General features: G+C 34.4%; 2 protein-coding genes across 3 annotated transcripts; one reads left to right on the forward strand and one right to left on the reverse strand.

Moving 5' to 3' along the window:
* Positions 1–4,812: 4,812 nt before the first annotated feature.
* LOC126710022 (probable WRKY transcription factor 43) lies at positions 4,813–5,824 on the forward strand. The gene is made up of 2 exons (XM_050410406.1): positions 4,813–5,321; positions 5,449–5,824. Exons 1-2 carry the CDS (start codon positions 4,945–4,947, stop codon positions 5,624–5,626), a joined length of 555 nt encoding a protein of 184 aa, XP_050266363.1. The 5' UTR covers positions 4,813–4,944; the 3' UTR covers positions 5,627–5,824.
* A 1,960-nt stretch (positions 5,825–7,784) lies between these two features.
* LOC126710562 (carbon catabolite repressor protein 4 homolog 6) lies at positions 7,785–19,380 on the reverse strand. 2 transcript variants are annotated; one of them, XM_050411087.1, is made up of 15 exons: positions 19,202–19,380; positions 18,739–19,114; positions 18,481–18,647; positions 17,743–17,808; positions 14,569–14,621; positions 13,559–13,640; positions 13,385–13,431; positions 12,032–12,113; positions 10,859–10,951; positions 10,711–10,743; positions 10,544–10,632; positions 9,250–10,453; positions 9,001–9,086; positions 8,663–8,747; positions 7,785–8,221 (listed from the first exon to the last, which is right to left on the reverse strand). In XM_050411087.1, the coding sequence occupies exons 1-15, from the start codon at positions 19,295–19,297 to the stop codon at positions 8,138–8,140; spliced, it is 2,643 nt and encodes an 880-aa protein (XP_050267044.1). In that variant the 5' UTR covers positions 19,298–19,380; the 3' UTR covers positions 7,785–8,137. The 2 variants fall into 2 exon arrangements, with proteins under 2 accessions (XP_050267044.1, XP_050267043.1); XM_050411086.1 differs by having other exon boundaries at positions 12,032–12,122.
* Between the last annotated feature and the right edge of the window lie 1,029 nt (positions 19,381–20,409).

The following is a 20,409-nucleotide window of genomic DNA, read 5'->3' on the forward strand; positions in this document are numbered from 1 at the left end:
ACCAAACCGCATAAACCGCACAAATTGCAAAAACCGCATCAAAACTGCTCACAAAATGGCATAACCGTACCGCATCGCAAGTAATAGTGCACCGCCCCGCATCGCATCACACCGCATGGTGTAGTGTGGTTTGCGGTTTTATAATAAGAAAACCGCAGAAACCGCACCTCACCACACCCTCTCTATATATTAATATATTTATTTATTTTTAATATTAAATATATTATTAATAGTTTAATAACCTTAGTTTTTCAAAAAAAAAAAAAAAGTTTAATAACCCTAGTAGGTGTTGACTAGAAAAGCCAACCCAAAATAAAGAAAAACTAGCTCAATAATTTAAAACTTGGCCCAAAAAAGGGAAAAATAGTTTTGGGTAGAGTAGGAAAAGCCCAAAATTTGAAAAATATATTGACTTCAAACCGCATTTTATACATTAATACATAGTATCGCACATCTGATCGCAAAAATGAGTTGCGATGCGGTTATGGTTTTGGCTAAACTCTAAACCACACCACACCACACCACACCGCACTGCACCGCACATGTGACCACAAAAACAAAGTGCGGTGCAGTTATGATTTTAGCTAAACCGCACCGCAAAGTACAGTGTTTAAAATGGCCTAAAACCGCACCGCATCGCACCGCGAACACCCCTAGCCGCCATTACTGGGTATTGGTATTTTTTATAGTTGGTGGATCCCATCATCTCATTATCATCAAAACCTTTCTAGAGATTTGAAGAAGACAAGGGAGTGGTGGGTACCCATCATAGATTTGAAGAAGAAACTTGTTTTTTAGAATATATGAATTTTATTCTCCAATGTCTTTTCCATCGGTAGTGGATGGTATGCAACTTAGAAAATAAAGAATAAAGAAGAAACAAGAGACAAATATTGTTGCTAGTAAGGATTTTTTTTCTCAAGGATTTCTTTGTTCTACTTCTCTAGCGACCTGTTGCTGGTGACAAGTGGTGGCGGCAAAAGATGGTGGTGGTGCTGGTGGTGGGGTTGTGTTGATTGTTGTCTTTTTTATGTTTCATTTTATTTAATTTATGTAACTGAAATAACAAAGGCAGAAAATTAGCAATTAATAAAATAAATTGACATGTATCAAGTTTTTATTTGTAAAACATATAGTGAGATTGAGAGATTGAGATAGAAGATTTGAACTCGTAACTGCGAAGATGGATGGATAGTAACAATACAAGTTTCTCACTTTCAAGTCATAAATGAGGTTGGCACTGCAGTGTGGAGATTGTGTGAGGAGTATAAAGGTGTAGGAAAGTCCAAATAAGTTGTCACAAGTTTCTCACTTTCAAGTCATAAACGAGGTTGGCACTGCAGTGTGGAGATTGTGTGAGGAGTATAAAGGTGTAGGAAAGTCCAAATAAGTTGTCACAGATGATTGCAATAATCGTAACAATAAGATAATAATACCCACTTCTCAACGTCATTACTTATTAGCTTGCAACATTCTCATTTTTAGGTTATTTTATATTTGATAGCTTGTACGCGGCTTTTCTTTTTAATAAATAATTTTGATAGTTATAAAGGGGAAGAGGATTTCAATCTTTGATGTTTCTACTAGAAACACTAGGAGGTGCTAGTTAAGTTACAAAACTTTTAGCGATACCTTGTACAATTAAGTATTTAAGTATAATTACATTCAAAATGCACACCCTAATCTCCATATTGTTATGATCTTACATCATATATTCAACGGTTTGTCAATTTGGACACGTCAAAGTTAATTTTAAAATAATTTTTTGATTAGAAAAATGATGAAAGAGTAAATCACTTATCCTTTTGAACTTTTTACTTGAGTCTGATTATTTGAATAAGTTTGGTTTGCATCTAATATTTCGATACACAGACACAACATATGTTCAAAAATGACCACTTATCATTTCCGTGTCTCATGCGATAGACTAGATGGAAACTTTTCTCTTTTGAATAGTGCATAAAAAATAAAATGATGGCCACAAGATTTGACATGCTAATCTAATACATGGCCGTAAGTACAACCTAACGGTGGGTCTTGAGTAATTTTATGATAAACACCCTCCCCTACAATTCCAAACGAAGATGCCATTCATTCCCATTTGTCCATATGGTATCCAGGTCTCTAAATCATCTAAAGGTCTTGGGAATGGGCACATATATTCTTGATAGCGACCTAGCTTTACGGTTCTTGATGAGTCTATTTACTGATGCCATGATTATTCTCCATCGTGCATATCCCATCCCTACATTTCCAAAAGAAGATGTAAATTCATTCCATTCTTCCACATTGATATTATATCCCATCCCCTAAATTTAGGTCTTGGGAATGGGTATAAATATATTCTTGTTAGGGTCTTCTTTAGTTACTGCTCTTTTCAGTTTTCACATGGAACCAATACTCGATCTCGATCGTAATAAATGTTTTTCACATGGATCACATTCACATTTCCTTTCCATGGTGACAAATTCAGTTCATGAAACAATGATTGCTACCTTTCTCTCTTCATAAATTCCTACTTTGCAAATCAAATTAGGTAACTTATTAGATTGGATCGATGGAGACTAGCGGGGAGAGAGAATATCTGCCGTCATGTGCATGTGCATGTGCATGTTAACAAGCTAAAATAGCCACACACTCTTCTAATAAATATAAAGCAATATAAAGCATGCCCTAAATTATCACCTTGCTTCTAAAACTAAAATTCATTTTCAAACCATGCTTCTTTCTTCTTTCATTCTTTATTTATTTTTATTTTAAAGCTTTTGTTTATTGCAATAAGTTAATTATTATTTTCCACTCTCAGAAATAATATATTTCACATAATGTCCACACACTTTCACATTAATTAGTTATTTACATTTTACTCATTATATAAAAGAGTGAGGACAATATTATAGGTAAAACAATCAAAGCCGGTAGAACACAATAACCAAAGATCAAATGTCAATTTACACACGCATCTATAAGAAAAAAAAAAAAAAAAATCTATAATACAATATTATCCACCAGCTATATATGATCCGGAAATTAAGTCCAAATTTTGGTCGAACACCTTTAGCAAGAACTAAGAAATGAATTCCAAATATTAGACAAGTTCATGGGACACACGAAAAGAAGACTTAATGGACATAATACAAATGGTGTTCCAACTTCCAACTACATGCATTATTCAATTACTTTATTTTCCTTAGTTAATTTAATACGAGTTTGGGTGCAGAATTTATTGTTGCTTGTTCTATCTTATATTTATTTATTTATCCTTTTCTTTTTCTTTTTCTTTTTTTCCTTTTTTTTGTGTGTAAGCTATCCCTTGTACTTTAATAATTATTATATTGGATAAATAATAAATAATTTTCCAATTTGTATTGTCTCATTAAAAGACGTGATCTTAAAATATCTTATGACAATTTCTTAATAGTTTAAATTTTTAAAAATAATTAGAAGCTTATAAATGAGAGGGTAAAGTTAAAAAAAAAAAAAATTTGGTAGGTTTTGTGTTTTGAAAACTCACATTAACTTGGAAAATAATAACATTCACAAAAAAAAAAAAATAAAAAAAAAAAATAAAACTTTTAGAGTAATAAAGAGGTGTTATATCTCATCAAAAAAAGAAGAAGGGGTGTTGTAATGCATAATAAAGAGTGGCAATCCCACATTTCTAGGTAAAGAAGTAGAGATGTGTGATATTTCTTATAAATAAAGTGGAGCTGTAGATCTTGTGCTGTGACTATTGTGAGACCCTAGAGCTTATAGCGCCAGTATTGGATTAGTCACCCGGCTAATCCAGCTAAAATTTGGCTAAAAAAACGTAGCATTGGGCTAACCTTGTAACTAACGTCCCAAGCCGAAGTGCATGTAGCAAGTTTGGCTAGCACTGTTACTCAGCAAAATGAATATTTTTTGGGCATAGCCATGGTCATGTAACTGTGGTGGACATTTCACAGCCCTTAGCAAGTTTAGGTGACAGCAATGGTCTAACGAGTTTGGCAATGGATTCTCTCATTAATTATCAAGGCGGCCAAATTTGATGGTGGTGAAGGTATTAGTGTTTAAGAATGAGATTGTTGGCTTTGTAACGATGCTCGAATTTAAAAAAAAAAAAAAAAATTCAATTGGTACTGAGGTGAGGGTATTAATGTTTAAGAATGAGATTTTTTACTTTGCAGTGATTTTGGCTTGAGATTTTGTTTGTTTTTATTTTAAGTGAAGGTATGGGTTTTTGGTTAAGAAAGAAAGAGAAAGGGAAATAGAGAATGATTAAATAAATAAGAAATAGTATTTTAATATAAGGGAGAAAAGAAAATAGATAGTTAGATATAGGGTGTATTGGTTCTCAAAAAAAAAAAAAAAAAAAAAAAAAATTAAAACCATCATTCTAGAGAATCTTGACATCATCATTAACAAAATAAATAGTATAAAAAAAAAATTCAAAATCAAATACATACATAAGGCTGATCACCTACGTAAAAATTTTACAAAAAAGGTTTAATGGATGAGTTGGTCACTTGGTCAGCCAATTGATGGACCAGATTCTGAACTACCACAACAACATTTGGTTAGTCTTAACAACACCAAAATCCTGTACTTCAACCCATTCAGAAGCCAATCACATACTATCTTGCACGCATGCGTGTGTATGACTTTGTGAGAGAGAGAGAGAGAGAGAGAGAAATTGAGTTCCATCCATTTCTCATTTCTTGCAGGTCTTTTTGCAATCGGACAGTTGAACAGAAGTAGGTGAAGTATAGTTGGCTATATCATTCTCTTAAGCCAGGTTTCCTAGAAAAGTAATAGATCTCTAAGATTCTTAACCCTGAAATGCATGGGACTGTCCGGCCAACCCCTTTCAACCTTCCATTATCTTTGAGGTCCAAACATATATTATATAAATCCTTAAAACATTCTTAGATTTCATTTCACATACCTAGCTGAGCTGACTTCATGGACGAAGTCCCACTAGTACCGACTCTAAACGACATTCAGGCCCTCACATACTCACTCCCATCAACCTCATTGCATCAACCCGGACAAGAAACTATTGATCAAATAGCTTCAGACATTGACTGGGTTAGCTTCCTCTCTGCTTCTCCATTCATATTTGGCAACCAAAAGCCCTCATCAACAAGCGAGTCCCTAACAGCTGAGAATGGAGGAAGAGGTGAAAATAGAACTAGAGACAAAGGAAAAGCTAGCAGGACCAAGAAAGTTAAAACATCAAGGATTGCCTTCCATACTAGGAGCATCGACGATATTCTAGACGATGGATACAGGTGGCGGAAGTACGGGCAGAAGGCTGTGAAGAACAGCAACCATCCCAGGTACTAATTTCATGACCACTGAGCCATTTAGCTGAATAATTTCTGTCCAGCTTTCACTTCTTCCCAATCATATTCTTATTGTATTTGACAAACATATATATATATATATATATATATATATGTATAGGAGCTACTATCGCTGCACGCAACTTACATGCAACGTGAAGAAACAGATCCAACGACTCTCAAAAGATTCAAGCATCGTAGTTACAACATATGAGGGCATCCATAACCATCCTAGTGAAAAATTAATGGAGAGCTTAAGCCCACTGCTGAGACAACTGCAATTCCTCTCAAGAATCTAGACCTGGTCGCTTTATGCATGCATAGGGAAAATTCTTGTGTATATGTAGTCACGGGCGGAGCCAGCGGGGTCCAGGTGGGGCTGCCCTCGCGGCCCACCCAAAAAAAATCCCTTAGTTTATTACTAGTACTTATTAAAAACTCCAATCTAATTTTTTCTTTTGATAGAAATAGTAATTTAGATCAAAGTAATACATCAATTTGGCCTATCTTCCTTATCCTGTGAGGAATTTCATCTAGCTAATAGCTCTACTCACTCACACTTGATGATAATTTACCCAAACAAAACTCTATTTTATTTCTTTAGTCTTGAAACAGAGCATAACTCTACTTAAATAAACTAATAAGTAACCACAAGTCCTTCACTAACGTGCCTTCCACATCAGTTTTAGTGTTTCTAATATTATATATTCACATGATCATGTGCATAAAGTGCTTATATCTTATACAAGTTTTGCCCCTCCTCTCGACTCAAATTTTAACTCCGCCACTGTATAGTCAAATTGCACTTCCAAGTTCCATCACTGGTTTATGGCATTAATTGTAAAGAAAGGCAGAGGCGTAAAAGAAAACTTAAAAATAAAAATAAAATAAATAAATAAATAAAATAAATAAAGTCAGAACTTTGTAGCTCTATGGCATGGTGCGGGGTCAGAAAATTTAAAAAAGGCCTTATACATCAGCTTTCTTGCTCCTGTTCTTTGCACCAACACCTTGTTTGTTTCAGTGAGCAACTCTTAGCATCGGCTTTATCTGAGGGGATCTTATCATTACTCATTTGATCCTCCAACTCTTTTAAGTAATTGATTTGATTTTACTAGTTCAGGAACTAAAACCTTCAATTTCAATTGAATTTTATATTTAGAACTCGCCTTGGATCTAGTGTATTAGGCCCATTGCAATGGCGAGATATTAAATTAGTCCCATTCAAACAAAAAAAAACAAAGTTTAGTTACAATTTACAACCTCACTTAATATCTTTTTATTAGAATTAAATTTTGGCAAATTCACTATTAGATTATATCTTTTTGTTATATCCTCTATGCTTGCAAAATTTCTAAAAAATTAAAAATTAATAGCTATGTCATCAATAAGTTGTTTAAATTGAAATTTTTTTGTAATTTAAAATTATGCATAAAATATAAACTTATAATTATATAATAAATAATATCCGATGGACACAAAATTTGACATGTGTTTTATAAGAGTAAAGAACATTCAATGGTTAGATTTTCAAATTTTATAGTTATATTTATTTTATTGAGTAAGGTTGTAACCTTGAATTACAATTAATTTTGAAGCTAAACTTTGTCTTACCAAAAAATTTAACATAAAAATCCTCAAATCTCCATTAGGCTAAAACACCCACCACCAAAGAGGAGTCACACATGTCCAAAAAAGCAACACCCACAACAAAGGAAGCACTGCTTACAACAAAAGGAAGGTGGTGGGTGCTGATTTGGTTAGAGAGGGAGATGGAGAGTGAAGAGTGGGTTTTAGTCTGAAATGCTACTGTCGCTGGTGTATCAGAAACTACCCAAAACTCCTGAAATTAACTGGTATAGTCCGTTATTTTAGGCAACAAGAAACATAAGGTTGAGGTATACTGGTTTTGTTTTTGGCGTTAAAAATACTGGTAAAACGGCTGAATTATCTAAATTAGATATCTTGGCACATGGATTCTCATGACTTTAGTGTTAAAGAAAGATATTGCTTGATAGAGGACAGAGTGCTTGTTGGATAGAAAGTTAAACATGGGAAAATAAGGTGTTAGACCACATGAAAACAGAAAACAATCTAAACGGACAAAGTGGGTATCCATTGATTACCATCCAAGAAAAAAATTCAATTCTGGGGGATTGTTTTCTGCAATGTGAGCAGAGATAGAGGAAAAAAATTTCCGTATACTTTTAAGAAAATTGGAACAAATTTGTTTCACTAATTTGCACTGAATCATATAAATTCATTCATGTGTTGGATGGAGGACTGAAATATAAACTGAAGATAAAATATAAACGACTATTCAAGTGGGGGAGCATTTTGGGATAAACCAAAAACGGAAAATAAAAAATCTAAGAAGTGAGTATTGGCTAATTGCATTGATTACAGTCTAATGATATTCAGCCCCATCAGCAAAAAGTGGAAAATAAGAGTTCCATGTAAATGAATTAGCATGAATTTATTCCAGTAATATGCAAGAAGGATATAATTCAAGCAACAACTTGTATGATCACGAGCCCATTAATGTATTTCTCTTGGTCAGAATCCGATGGTACATGAAATCAAAATCTTTTGATTCATAAGTAAATAACTTGAGCGTTAACTAATAACAAAATATATACAAAAGGAATGGTGCAAATGACTATAACCAACCTTAAATAGCTAGGAGTAAAGCTGTGGACTTCTCCACAAATTTAAGCTTGCTGTTACAGGTAAAAATTAAACACTGAAGGAGCTGGTGCACACTTCCCACAACTTTTCCATGCAAACCTCAATTATCGACAATGCCACTGCTATAGAACTTCTGTGTTATGATTGCTCAAATCTTTCACGAATGCCAATTCAGCAGCCAAGGCAATATGATCACTACCCCATTTCTGAAGAACACAACAAAATACACCTTAAAAGTAGAAGATTAACTACAATACTGTAAACCTAAATCCCAAAGTGCACCTATTTGCTGGGATTAACCAATCTGTTATTTATTATAGCAATACTCTTTTAAGTATATAATTCTAAGCTGGGATGGGATAAGGGGACGAACAAACAAGAAAAGCTTAATCTCCCCAGCCAAAGAAAAAGGGACAGTTTTGTCTGAGGAACCACTTCATCTTCCACAATCACTTGATTTACTGTAAAATAGCACCAGTTTTATCATAACATACAGGCTTTAAGGTGCAAATTATTAGAATGTTTGTTATTACTATAGTTAATACTTGAACTATCTAATTGACTAATTCCCTTGATCTTTGCTGAATTTCATTGTTCGCATAGCCTTCCACACCTCCAAAGTGAACTCAAATTTAAATGCCAATTACCTTTGTTGGGAATCCTGGAGTCCATTGCATAGCCTGTTTTTGCATTGGAGCAAGCACCCTGACTGTTTGGAGACCTTCAGAGCGCCTGGATATCAAATCAAAGTGATTATATGTTTCAATCTATTCAACCTCGTCCAAAAAAAAGAAAAAGAACATAATCTAGTCACAAATTCACATTATGTACCGATAATACTGCTAGACATAACATAAAAGACAGTTATTGTGTGAGCAAATCAGAAAAATAGAAAATATGTTCATCATGTGTGATTAGTCATCTAAATTCCAATTTATAAGCAGCATTTGACAGAAGACAAGACCAGGGACAGCAGAAGACTTGCCATATGTAATCAACTGTGCCAAAAAAACACCTATTGTAACTGGTAACTAAGGGCTCTCCATTTGAGTCTCTGGTTCCCGAACAATCCTGCAAAAATGCAGAAATGTAACCAATTGCAGATCAGTATTGTATAATCAAGAATACATAATATCTAAGAGCTGCAATTTTTCAAACAATATATTTCTCTATCAAAGTTAAGCACTTCAAACAGAGTTCCCAGAGGAAGAGAAAAGGTAAAAGTGTGATCTACCTTAACTTCAACATATGTGCTACTAAGCATTAAAGGGTGTTCCAAAAGGGTGCAGTCTGGACTGCCTGTTGCCGTTTCTATTTCCATTGGAGTCCACAATGATGGATCATACCCATATTTCTCCATGGCTACAGGCTCAGAATCCAAGCCTTGAGATAAATCATCCTCAACTTCATTGCTTAGTGAATTCAAAAGGGACTTGGAGGGAACAGACTCAAGCTCCTTCGAGTGACCTGACACCTCAAGATCTGATTTTAATTGACCAAATTCAGATGGACAGGCATCTCCAATCTCATGCAATGCAGATAAAAATGTACTTTCATCTTCACCGACATTTCCACCTACCACAGCTTTATCAAGCTCATTTAGAGATAAATTCTCCAGTTTCTCATCTACCAAAAAGTTGACACTAGTAGATGGATCTGAAGCATTGGCTTGATATGGGCTTGAAGAGCTAGCATCATCATCATTCACAATTTGATGGGCTGATAGACTTCCTGAGTCCCCTTGAGGAATGACTTCAACAGCTTTGGAGGAGGTCTGGCAGGATGGCTCAGATGATGAAATTTCAGAATTAAAAGGATCAACACATTCTGAATCAATCTTGGCCCTGGTTGACTGATGATTTCCCAGAAAGGAGATTGTGGGATTATCATGGTTCACACTTTCATTTTCTACATAGTCATTGGACTCGGCATGTCCACTTAATGATCCATTATTAGAATGAGAGGGGGCATTTTCCCCTTCACTGTATCCAGTGTGAGTTGCATTGGAGTAAACCTCTTCAGGATGGGAAGCTACAGGAGCAAATTTATTGATCTCATTATGCACATGCTCAATAGGAAACCCACCTTCACCATAAGAAGTACTTGAGTCTCCCTTACATCCATCAACTGGAACAAAATTTGATTCATGTAACTCCCTAAAGCCATCTACAGAATTCTGCTGAGTTTCCTTTTTCACTTCATTAAGCAGTGTGCCATCATCTGTAAAACTTTGCCTATCACTACAAGATTCATCAGACACATCCGGCATAGTGTTTGCACATTGAGGCTGAGTGTTGTTCATTGCAGGAAGACTTTTCATATTGCTGTCTGGATTATTCAATTTCTGCATATGTGAGACAGAATCGCTCAACTTGATGTCAATTTCCTTTCCATCTACCAATGATGGATCTTGAATTGGATTATTAATAGACCCATTCCTGCAATATTTTGAAAGCTTCAACATTCAGAGGCAGGCAATAAACCTACTTGAGCTCACCAAATGAATATTTGATGTGCATGAACCCTACCTGGAATTAGAATTATACGGCCTTGATGAAGGGATTTCTGCAGTAGCTTGTCCAGATACCTTATCTCTACCCACTTCAGACAAATCTAGCTGCAACAGACTATAACATATATTATATATGTAATCCATAGACCATCAATGATCAAACATAGAAAAGAAAAGGCTTACCTTCTGTTCTGAGATAAAGTTGTATAATGGACTCTGATAACAAAACAATAATGTAATTGTAATGAGACATTATAAAAGAGAGTAAATTCAAACATCACACTACACTAAAACTGAAACTTGGAAGTCCAAATGTGAGAGAAGCTATAACCTTTGGGGTACAATTGAAATCCCCACAAAGAATAACTGGAGCATCATCCCAAAGCTTTGAAACAGAATGAGCCCTATTTAGGAGCATCCTGACCTGTATGAAGGAAGCACATAGCAAGAAGGCAATTACAGGTAGAATTGAAGTAAGTCAAGAATTTAGGATGGGCTTCACAACCAATTAAATCTTTATTTGATTTTTTATACAAATTGGCATGAAACAAGTTTACATGCAATGCGGTGAGTTGCATCTAAGGCAGCAGACCTAATAATAACAACAATCAATGATCGTATGCAATAGGGTGCTCTAGTCTCCCAGTGCCCAATTGATCCCGAATGAAAACTATTGACATGACAAAAAATTTTGCTTTTTTGTTATTACACCATTTCCATGATGAATGACAGATACAAGGTTTTTTTTTTTTTTTGTTGGGGGGGGGGGGGGGGGGTGTTAAAAATACCAACGGAGAAATATATTAGTCAAAATTATTATGGAGGACCTGTGAGGATAGTAGCACAACCATTCAAGAAAAATACTAATCAATAAAGTTGCAAAAATGTCAGTTTCCTCGACAGAACTGCAAGTTTCTTGTTACTTAAAAAAATAAAAATGCAAGTTTCTTGATGAGTAGCTGCAATAACACACATATGAGAGTATGAACCAGGTAATATGAAACATTGTGACAAATTTTGAATAGATGGAGGGAGAGAATGAACAGGGATCAGTGTAGTGATGGTAGTTGTGCATTCTGAAATAATGGCATTAGACGAGTAGAAGGGTGGAAAAATAAATAAACAACGTATAAACAAGTTGTTTCCAGAACACAATTAACAATGTGTCACCAAATATCAACATTTGGGAAACAACCTTTCTATAACAACATTAGGTAGTGATGCAGCAGAATCAAAACAGTATCAACCAAACAAACAGCATCAAAATTTATATGTAAAGTGATTCAATGTCACATGACAAACTAATAATAGTAAAGCATTTTTTATAGGTATAATACAAAAGAAAAAAAAATGGTACATCTGAAAATGAAATTTGGGTTTTATTCTTGTCAGACTGCTCTATGTTTACATCAAGCAGTTACAAATTAAGATTTATGCACAAAGCAGTATGAACATCGCATAAGAAAGAAAAATCTGTATTGGCTGCACCTGAGTCCATAAATACCTGGCCAATCTTAATTTCTCCCCTTTTAGGATTGTAAAGCACATGAATGTTACATATGACAACCTTGCTGGAACCTATTGAGCTGCAGGTACTGATATTAAATACATATTTTGAGCATAATTATTTTTTTAAAGTTTATCTACTACAAAAATTAAAATCACATAATACAAAGAACAAGGGAACAGAAAACCAGCCATTTAAATTGCATACTGTATTACTTATCAAAAAAAATTGCATACAGTATCATTCAGGGAAATATGCTGTAAACATCTAATTACAAATGAAAAAATGTTCACATAGAATTGGAGGATTCAATTTTGTTACTTCAACATCATATTTTATACTTGTCTTTTCTCAAATGAACTTCAAACTGTGGGGATTTTAACATAAGACCTTACTTATAATATTAACTTATTCCTATTTCCATTCCAGTAATTCAAGTGAATTGAGTCCTTTTTCTTATTTGTTCTTGGGGCTTGAGAGGTTAGTATTCCAATCCACATAACAAGCAGTGCCATCTAGCATATCTTGATTTCCTTACATATATTAAGCTATAAAGGAAAAGGCAAACACCAAAACAAAAAACCCACAAATGCACTCATAATAACAATTTGTGCAGGAGTTGCCATATGATTGCCTCAAGGTTGCAATCTTTTATACACACACACACACACAAACGTAATAAAAAATTCATTGAAACAGAAAATCATAGGATGTATTTAGGAAGCACAGGTGCGGATTCGGGTTCGGGTGCAGGTGTGGGTGCGAGTCGCTTGGAAATTTTTGAAAAAGTAAGGTGCAGGTGCAGTGGGATACCGTGTGCTTGTTGAAGTTAGTGGATACTTGGTTTCTTAACAATATGAGGGCCTTGAGGAGAAATAAGACAAGGGTAACACTCCAGCATCTTAATCAGAGTCTTGGGAAACACCCAAGATAACACTGGCAATACAAACACAAAAGGATGTTACTGTTTCCCAAGACTCTGATTGAGATACTGGAGCGTTGGCAAGGCAGATTTCATCATCATAGAGTTTCAAAAATTGGGAAGGCCACCCCTTTGTGTGTTATGTGGACAATTTGGCAAGAGAGAAAAACAGCCCTAACCCATGCTCTCTAGAACAAGTACAATCACTGGTGTTGAAATTTCATTTTAGCCACAGAATTATTATAATCATTATTATAAAAAAGGACTGGAAGAAAAACATAAACTTAAATAACATTAAAAAGCTTCACCATCCATAAAATCAATGTTTTTTTAGTTCATAAGTAGATTAATAATGTCTAATCTAGAAGATACTCAAAATCAAAATTATTATAAATATACATTTTATTGACAACTTAACTATAAATTACCTTGTTGGTAGAGTTGCAGTCTCTTCAGTGCAATTTTGATTCATTAACTGCAACAAAATAGTAATCTTATAATAATTGGCTAGAATGCATGTCAATCAGCGGGTGGGAAGTCAAGATAACCATCGTGGGTTAGTGCTTCTATGCAACTCTCTTAGATACAAAGATTTGATGTACCTCCAGCACACATATCTGAGCAACATTATCCCGAAGTCCAAGCTTGTTGAACTCAATGCATTCTTCATGGAGCAACTTGAATCTAATATAGAGATTATAATATTAAGTTTTATACATTAACAAGACAAATTTGCTTGAAGGTAATACATGATAGCATGAATATTAAAACAAAGAGACAAAAAAGACAATCCAACTCTAGGCAACACTAGCAACCAAGGAAATAAAACAAATCAATGTTGCTTCTTAAGCACTTAAAACCTTGATTATGCACCAGCACAGAAAAGAAAAGAAAAAAACAAACTAATACAAAAAATAAATTCAAAATTAGTTACTACAATGAAATCAAGTGGGAGAAGAATCCTCAGAATGTGAAACCACTGCAAGCGCAAGGTAGGACTACTTAAAACAAATTAAGGAATTTTGATATGCTGCATGATTTCCACTTGTTAAACAAATGCCACCACTGGTCTTTCAGTGCACCAAAATGTAGGGATTTCTGCTGTTAATGAACTACTGCACAATCATTTTTTCTTTCTTCAGAAAGAATACAAATTGAGGAAAAATATTGCTTTTTTGCACACTTAAAGACCACCAAACATTACATGACATTCTAAGTACCGGCTGCTCATTTGGAGGTTGGGTAGAATGTGAACATCTGTTTGGTCATTTGAAAGATAGGCATACTATTATCATGATCTAACCTACAACCTACAAGGCACACTCATGGTGCCAAGAAAGTTGAGAGGAGGAAAACCAAACAAAGTGTACAAAAGCAATTTTAGTACTACAATAATGAACTGGACAACCAACTACTTGTTTAAAACTAGCATCTTACAGGAACAGTCTTTTCTGGATGAGTACAGGAACAAACACATATATTGATTCATGAGTACACAGTACATAAGACCTCTTGTGTGCGAATGTGCATGCCCATGCACATAATTTCACATTAAATCTGACCCATTAATGCATACTTATAGGGGATTGCAAAAGCTGTAGATATAATTTACCTTGATGTTCGCCAAAAGATTGCACAGCCATCAACAGAAATGCCAGTACGCATCTATATTTCAACCAACACATTGTTAGACTTGTCTTATCCATAAGAACTTACTTCTTTTTTTCTTTTCTTCTTTTGATAAATAACGTAAGAACTTCTTATTAAAGAATAGCCAACCCATTAGAACTTACTTCTATTTTATAATTAAGTATCGTAAGTTTGCAACCAGAACCTCAAATTCTGTATATACAAGTATAGACATAAATAAAAATGATCATGTATAATGTTAAAGCATCAAACCCAAAAGCTTAAGCTTGTAGATTGAGAGATCTAACAGATAAATAAACCCACAATAATTGTTGTTGTTTTTTTTTTAAATATATAAAATACGTTATTAAAATAAAGAACTAGTTGGATTACACAGGGTGTGTACCAACTAGCCAAACCAATTACAATTTGAAATTCAAAGTATCTAGGAAATCTAAAAAGGACATGGTAGGGCTGTTGCCCAATGCATTTATCCATTAGTACAAGGAACATAGCAAGGATTGTTTAATAATGTGAATAGGATGTTCAACTCACCATATGGTCCACAAGATACTTATATATATTAGTCCACAAGATACATAGAGGAGCAGCCTGCCTTCCAAAAATTTAATGCCCCTGTGATCATGGAACCTTTCTCACCAACAAGCCAGCATCTATACTACCATCTTTGGCATAAAACCCAAGATACTCCAAATAAAGCAAACTCAAGCAACCACAGATCTCCAGACACAGAACAATGAAGCAAAAGGTGCTCCGCCATATCTCCACTGTTCTTACACATGCAAAGTCACAACCATTGTTGTCAAAATTTCAATCTAGATCATAGGATCATACAATCTTATGATTTGAAAGTTGCAGATCAATCCAGATTGGGCAAAAAATTAGTTCTAGGTTCATTGTGGGAATGCTTCTGAGTCATAGGAACATGGGAAATTCCAATCCAGCAACAATTCATGGTAACAGTTGGAGCTTCTGCTGGTGAACAGATTATGCTCTTTATGGGATGCCAGGACTGTTAATTGAGGTCTCTCTATTTCTTCCCAAAACCACAGAGCTGTACCATGTAACATAGAAAATCCTAATTAACATGGTCATAGGCCTTTTCCACATCAAGAATACACAATTCCTCCGAAATGAGAAAAAAGAAATTTAAAATAGAATTGATATCACTAGGACCCAAAACACAAGACCATTCAGACAATGATCCAGTTAAATACGTCTTCAATCAAACCACCGAGTTTTCCACATCTTCAAATCTCCAACAATTCTTCTCCCTCCACAATATCCACAGCCAAAAAGCATAAGGGGCCTAGATTCCAAACAAAAGAAGCATTTTTGCCACATCAATTCCTCGAAGCAGATAGGTCTACAATACTCTTTGGCAATACCCACTAACCCCAAACACAAAGAAAACACAGGTCCAAAATGCGTATGCAATATTACAATGCAACAGAAAATCTGATCTTACAACTTGATCATACAGTCCAATCCTTTTATTTTATTTTTTTGATAAGTAAGAAGAAAATATTATTAATAAAGGAATAGCAAGAAAAATACAAAGAGTTCATGGTAGTGAACAAAGAAAAATAAGGAACAAAAAGACACAAGCAGCCACTAAGCTATTCTAATAGATGAAAGAAAATCCATAAGGATAGAACAATCCGAGAGACCCCAACACCGAGACCAATCAAAGAGGGTCCGTTGGCATAAATCTAATAACTGAACCACAGTTTCCCATTATCCTCAAAAGAACGCCGATTCTGTTCAGTCCAAATAGTCCACATTAAACAGCCTAGAACCAAATTCCAAATATCAGAACTATGTTTCCCAAGCAATGATACCAACAAAATAATAAGTCCACAACTGAACCTGTCATGACCCAATTGATCCCAAACAACTGAAGCATATACGTCCACAAAGAATGAGCTACGGGACAAAAAACTAACAGGTGATCCACAGATTCCGCATTATAACAGCACATACAACAACGATTCGCCAAAGTGCGACCACGAAGCATAAGATTATCCAAAATTAGAATCTGCTAGGTAGGATCCCCAATTTAACCGCTTCACTCACAACTCACAAGCTAAAATCCAACCTATATTGCATTCGCTAAAATCCCTTCTTATGTCCAAGTCCAACCAAAACCAAAGCCAAAATAAGTAGGCCAATAACCCAACCAAACCAAAGCAGGCAAACAAGCCTGCATGAAGGTGGACTCCAAACAAATCCAAAACAAATAAAAAGGCTTTGGTACCATGTGAGAGCATCTTACCCAAAAGCTTAAGCTATTAGGTAAAGAGGCCCACAAGTACATAAGCCCACAACCAAATTCAATCCCCAATTAATATACGACTTACCAACATATAAGAGATGGAAATTTCCCTTTTGAAAGAAAGAAACTTGTTGTTGATGAAGTTTTGGACATGCACAAATTTGCTAGTCTATCCAAAATATAGATCAATACAACCTAATAATTTTTTTATTAAATAGGATTGAACTTCAACTTTTGGTGTTCGCTCTATGATGATTGCTTATTATCAGGCTAAGACACAAATTAGTTTTTGATGTAGGCAGAGTTTGAACTCTATATTTCTTATTCGACAATAAGAGACTTTATCAATTGTACAAACTAGAACCCACAACAACAACAATACACACCCAAAAAAAATAAAATTTATAGATACCTAATAAAAAAAGAAAGAAGAGAAAAACTTAAACCCTCTTTTCTTTTAACAAGCAATTAAATTCAACAAGTATTTATTTAGAATGTTATTGAGTTGATGATGGTATTCCACTTCAAATAGTTTTGAGGTATATGGCCATATAAAACGGCAACTCAAAATGCTTGCAATGGTCAACTGTTAGCTAAACTAAAGACCATCATTTCAGTGTGAAAATTTATTCTTTTGAACTTTGAACATAATATAACTTCTCAATAAGATGTTAAACAGTGTATTCAGATACCTTAATAATAATTAAAAAAAAAAGAAAAAAAGAAAAAAAAAAGATAAGTAATCTTAATGAAAATGAAAATTGGTGTTTAAAACACAGATATAAATACATGCCTTTTTGATAACCATGTCTAGAGAGCAGGAATATGATGTCCTTGTTACATAATCGCAAGAAAACTCACCTTCCAAATACCACTGTATCCCCTAAGCTTCAACTGCTCTTCTAATTCCAGAAATCTATCAACCTCCTGAAAAGATGTTACAAAAGCACAAACAGTTTCAAGATTATATATATATATATATATAGAGAGAGAGAGAGAGAGAGAGAGAGTAAAGTGTTAACACACCCTAAAGTAAAAGCAAGAAGTGCGAAATTTGACTTTGAGAAAGAAATGATAACAAGTAAATAGATTGAAGGTTACAACAAAGCACATAAATGTCCAGCAATCTAATATGGCAACTTACAAACAGCGAAGGGAGCTGATGAGCATAACCGAAATGACCTTAAATACATGAACGCGACTTACTAGAAATTTGAACACACACAAAAAAAAAAAAAAAAAAAAAAAAAAACTCATGCACAATTCATAGATAAATGAATCCATTTTTTAAATATTTGACTCGAACACACAGAAAAAAAAAACTCCTTAGAAACAACAGGTAGTATGCAACATTTTCAGTCAGTTATCGTACATCATAAGCAGAGGCAATTCATCTGTCTACGTAGTTATGGGCAACTGACTTCACCTATATTCTTAAACTTTATATTACAACCCTCAAATTAGTCGAAAAGTTTCATGATAGGCATTCAAAATATTCAACTTAGGAACAAAGTTAGGGGATTATGTGAGATGAAGCGCGCACACAAACAAACAAACAAACATGATGGTGTATGTATGAGATGTAGCCGAGTGATTAACCTGTAAGCACATAATATCAGCTGACCATAATCCAAGCTCAAAGAGTATACTTTTCTTTCTCCATTCCCAGTCCAACATATGACGGGGTATGTGATAGTAAAGCTTGCTCCGGTGGCTATTAGCAAGGTAATCAGCCAGTATATTATATGATACCACTATAAAACGCTCTGCAAAATTACAATTCTACAAGGCTAAAGTATGTAATTGAATGAGAAAAAAAAAAAGAAAGAAATGAAAGAAGGGCACAAAATCGATTACCAGAATTAGGAGGCGGAGGCTGCGCGGCGAGTTCCCAATTCCGATAATCCAACGGCTTGGGGCGAAAATGGTGAGGCGGACGAACCGACTGGTTTGGATCGAACGGCCGAAAGCGTTGGGTTTGATTATTGTAAGGATTGGGAGGTGGTGGGCGATGGCGAGGGCGGAAAGCAGTTTGGTTGGAGAAGCGTCCGCCGGAGTCTCCGTGGCGGAACCCTAGGTTGGCGTCGCGGACTGACCGGAAATGCGAGTCTCCGCTCACAAACTGAGCTTGGCCTTGGGTTTGGGTTTGGGTTTGGGTTTGGACTTGGGCTCTTCCACCGGTGTAGGGACGATCGGAGAAGCCTCTCCGCCATTGGCCGCGGCCACCACGGTACTGCAACCAAAAAAGGGAATTTGAGAAAAATGAAGCAAAACTGGAAGGCTATAAATAGATAGAGAGAGTGAGAAGAGGAGAGAGTACGGGAGGGCGAGAAGACATGGTAGTGGATGAGGAGGAGGAGGAGGAGGAGACGTCGGTAGCGGCTGAGGCGAGGAGTTGAAGAGGACGCCGCCGCATTGAGAGACGATTCCAGTGACTGCCTGAGTGAGCCTGTTGCCCACGCTCTTTCTATTTCTTTTTTTTAACAAAGTTCCCTCCAAACGGAGCGACACACCGGGTAATTAGATTCCCGATTACTATTTTATTTTTATTTTTTTATAATTTGATTATTGGGATATGAATTATTAAGAGATAAAAGCCATTAGAACTCGTTCTTCTAAAGAATTTTTATTGATTTTATCTTTATTTTATCCAAATGGATAAAGTCTAGTTACAAAATTGGTTATAATTTAAAATTATAAATTCCTTTATAAAAATTAATATTACTACATATTTTAAAATTTTAACCATTGAATTATATGTTTTTGAAGCTCTTAATACACACATGTCAAATTTTGTATCAATTGGATATTATTTTTTATATGATCTATAAGCTTATATCTTATATATAATTTTAAACTACAAAAACTTACGATTTAGATAATTTATTGATGATATAATTATTAATTTTTTAATTTTTTAAAATTTTTGCAAGCATTGATATTGGAGGATATAAGAAGAAAAGGCAATCTAATGGTAGATTTGTCAAAATTCACCTCCAATAAAAAGATATTGAGTAATATTGTAGTCTTAAATTTCAACCAATTTTATAACTAAATTTTGTCCCATCCAAATTATGAGAGATCAAAATATACACACGACTTTGTTTAATAATATTTTCATTGTTTTTATGAATAAAAAAAAAATGTAACAATTTAGAACTTTTTTTTTTTTTTATGAACCAATTTAGAACCGTTTTATCTCTTTGTACACTTGCTCATGTCATCAATAATGTTATAAGTAAAATACTTTAAGGTTTTCTAATTAAATTTAAATGAGTTTTATTAATATGTTGAAATACATTAATAAACTATTTTTAAAATAAAATTATGAAAAAATGAAAAAAAAATGATTAACTTTTTAAATATTATTTTCAATTTCTTATAAAAAATTTATTAAAATGGATATATATATTAACTAAAAGTGTTCAAATTTAATTAATTAGGAAACTATGGTAGGAAACTTGCAATACTAATTTAGAAATTTTTTTTTTTTTTAAAATCAAAATCAAAATCAAAATCAAAATCACA

Source organism: Quercus robur, chromosome 12, assembly GCF_932294415.1.
Source record: "Quercus robur chromosome 12, dhQueRobu3.1, whole genome shotgun sequence".
Lineage (NCBI taxonomy): Eukaryota > Viridiplantae > Streptophyta > Magnoliopsida > Fagales > Fagaceae > Quercus > Quercus robur.

Bases quoted from the DNA above. Each gene is read 5' to 3' on its own strand.
- LOC126710562 (XM_050411086.1), bottom strand. From the start codon at position 19,297: ATGCGGCGGCGTCCTCTTCAACTCCTCGCCTCAGCCGCTACCGACGTC. The intron at 18,648-18,738 runs GTAATCGATTTT...GTAATTTTGCAG, and splicing joins GCCTCCGCCTCCTAATTCTG to AGCGTTTTATAGTGGTATCA. The intron at 13,641-14,568 runs GTAAATTATATC...TCTCTATATTAG, and splicing joins ATCTTTTGGCGAACATCAAG to ATTCAAGTTGCTCCATGAAG.
- LOC126710022 (XM_050410406.1), top strand. From the start codon at position 4,945: ATGGACGAAGTCCCACTAGTACCGACTCTAAACGACATTCAGGCCCTC. The intron at 5,322-5,448 runs GTACTAATTTCA...ATATATGTATAG, and splicing joins AAGAACAGCAACCATCCCAG to GAGCTACTATCGCTGCACGC.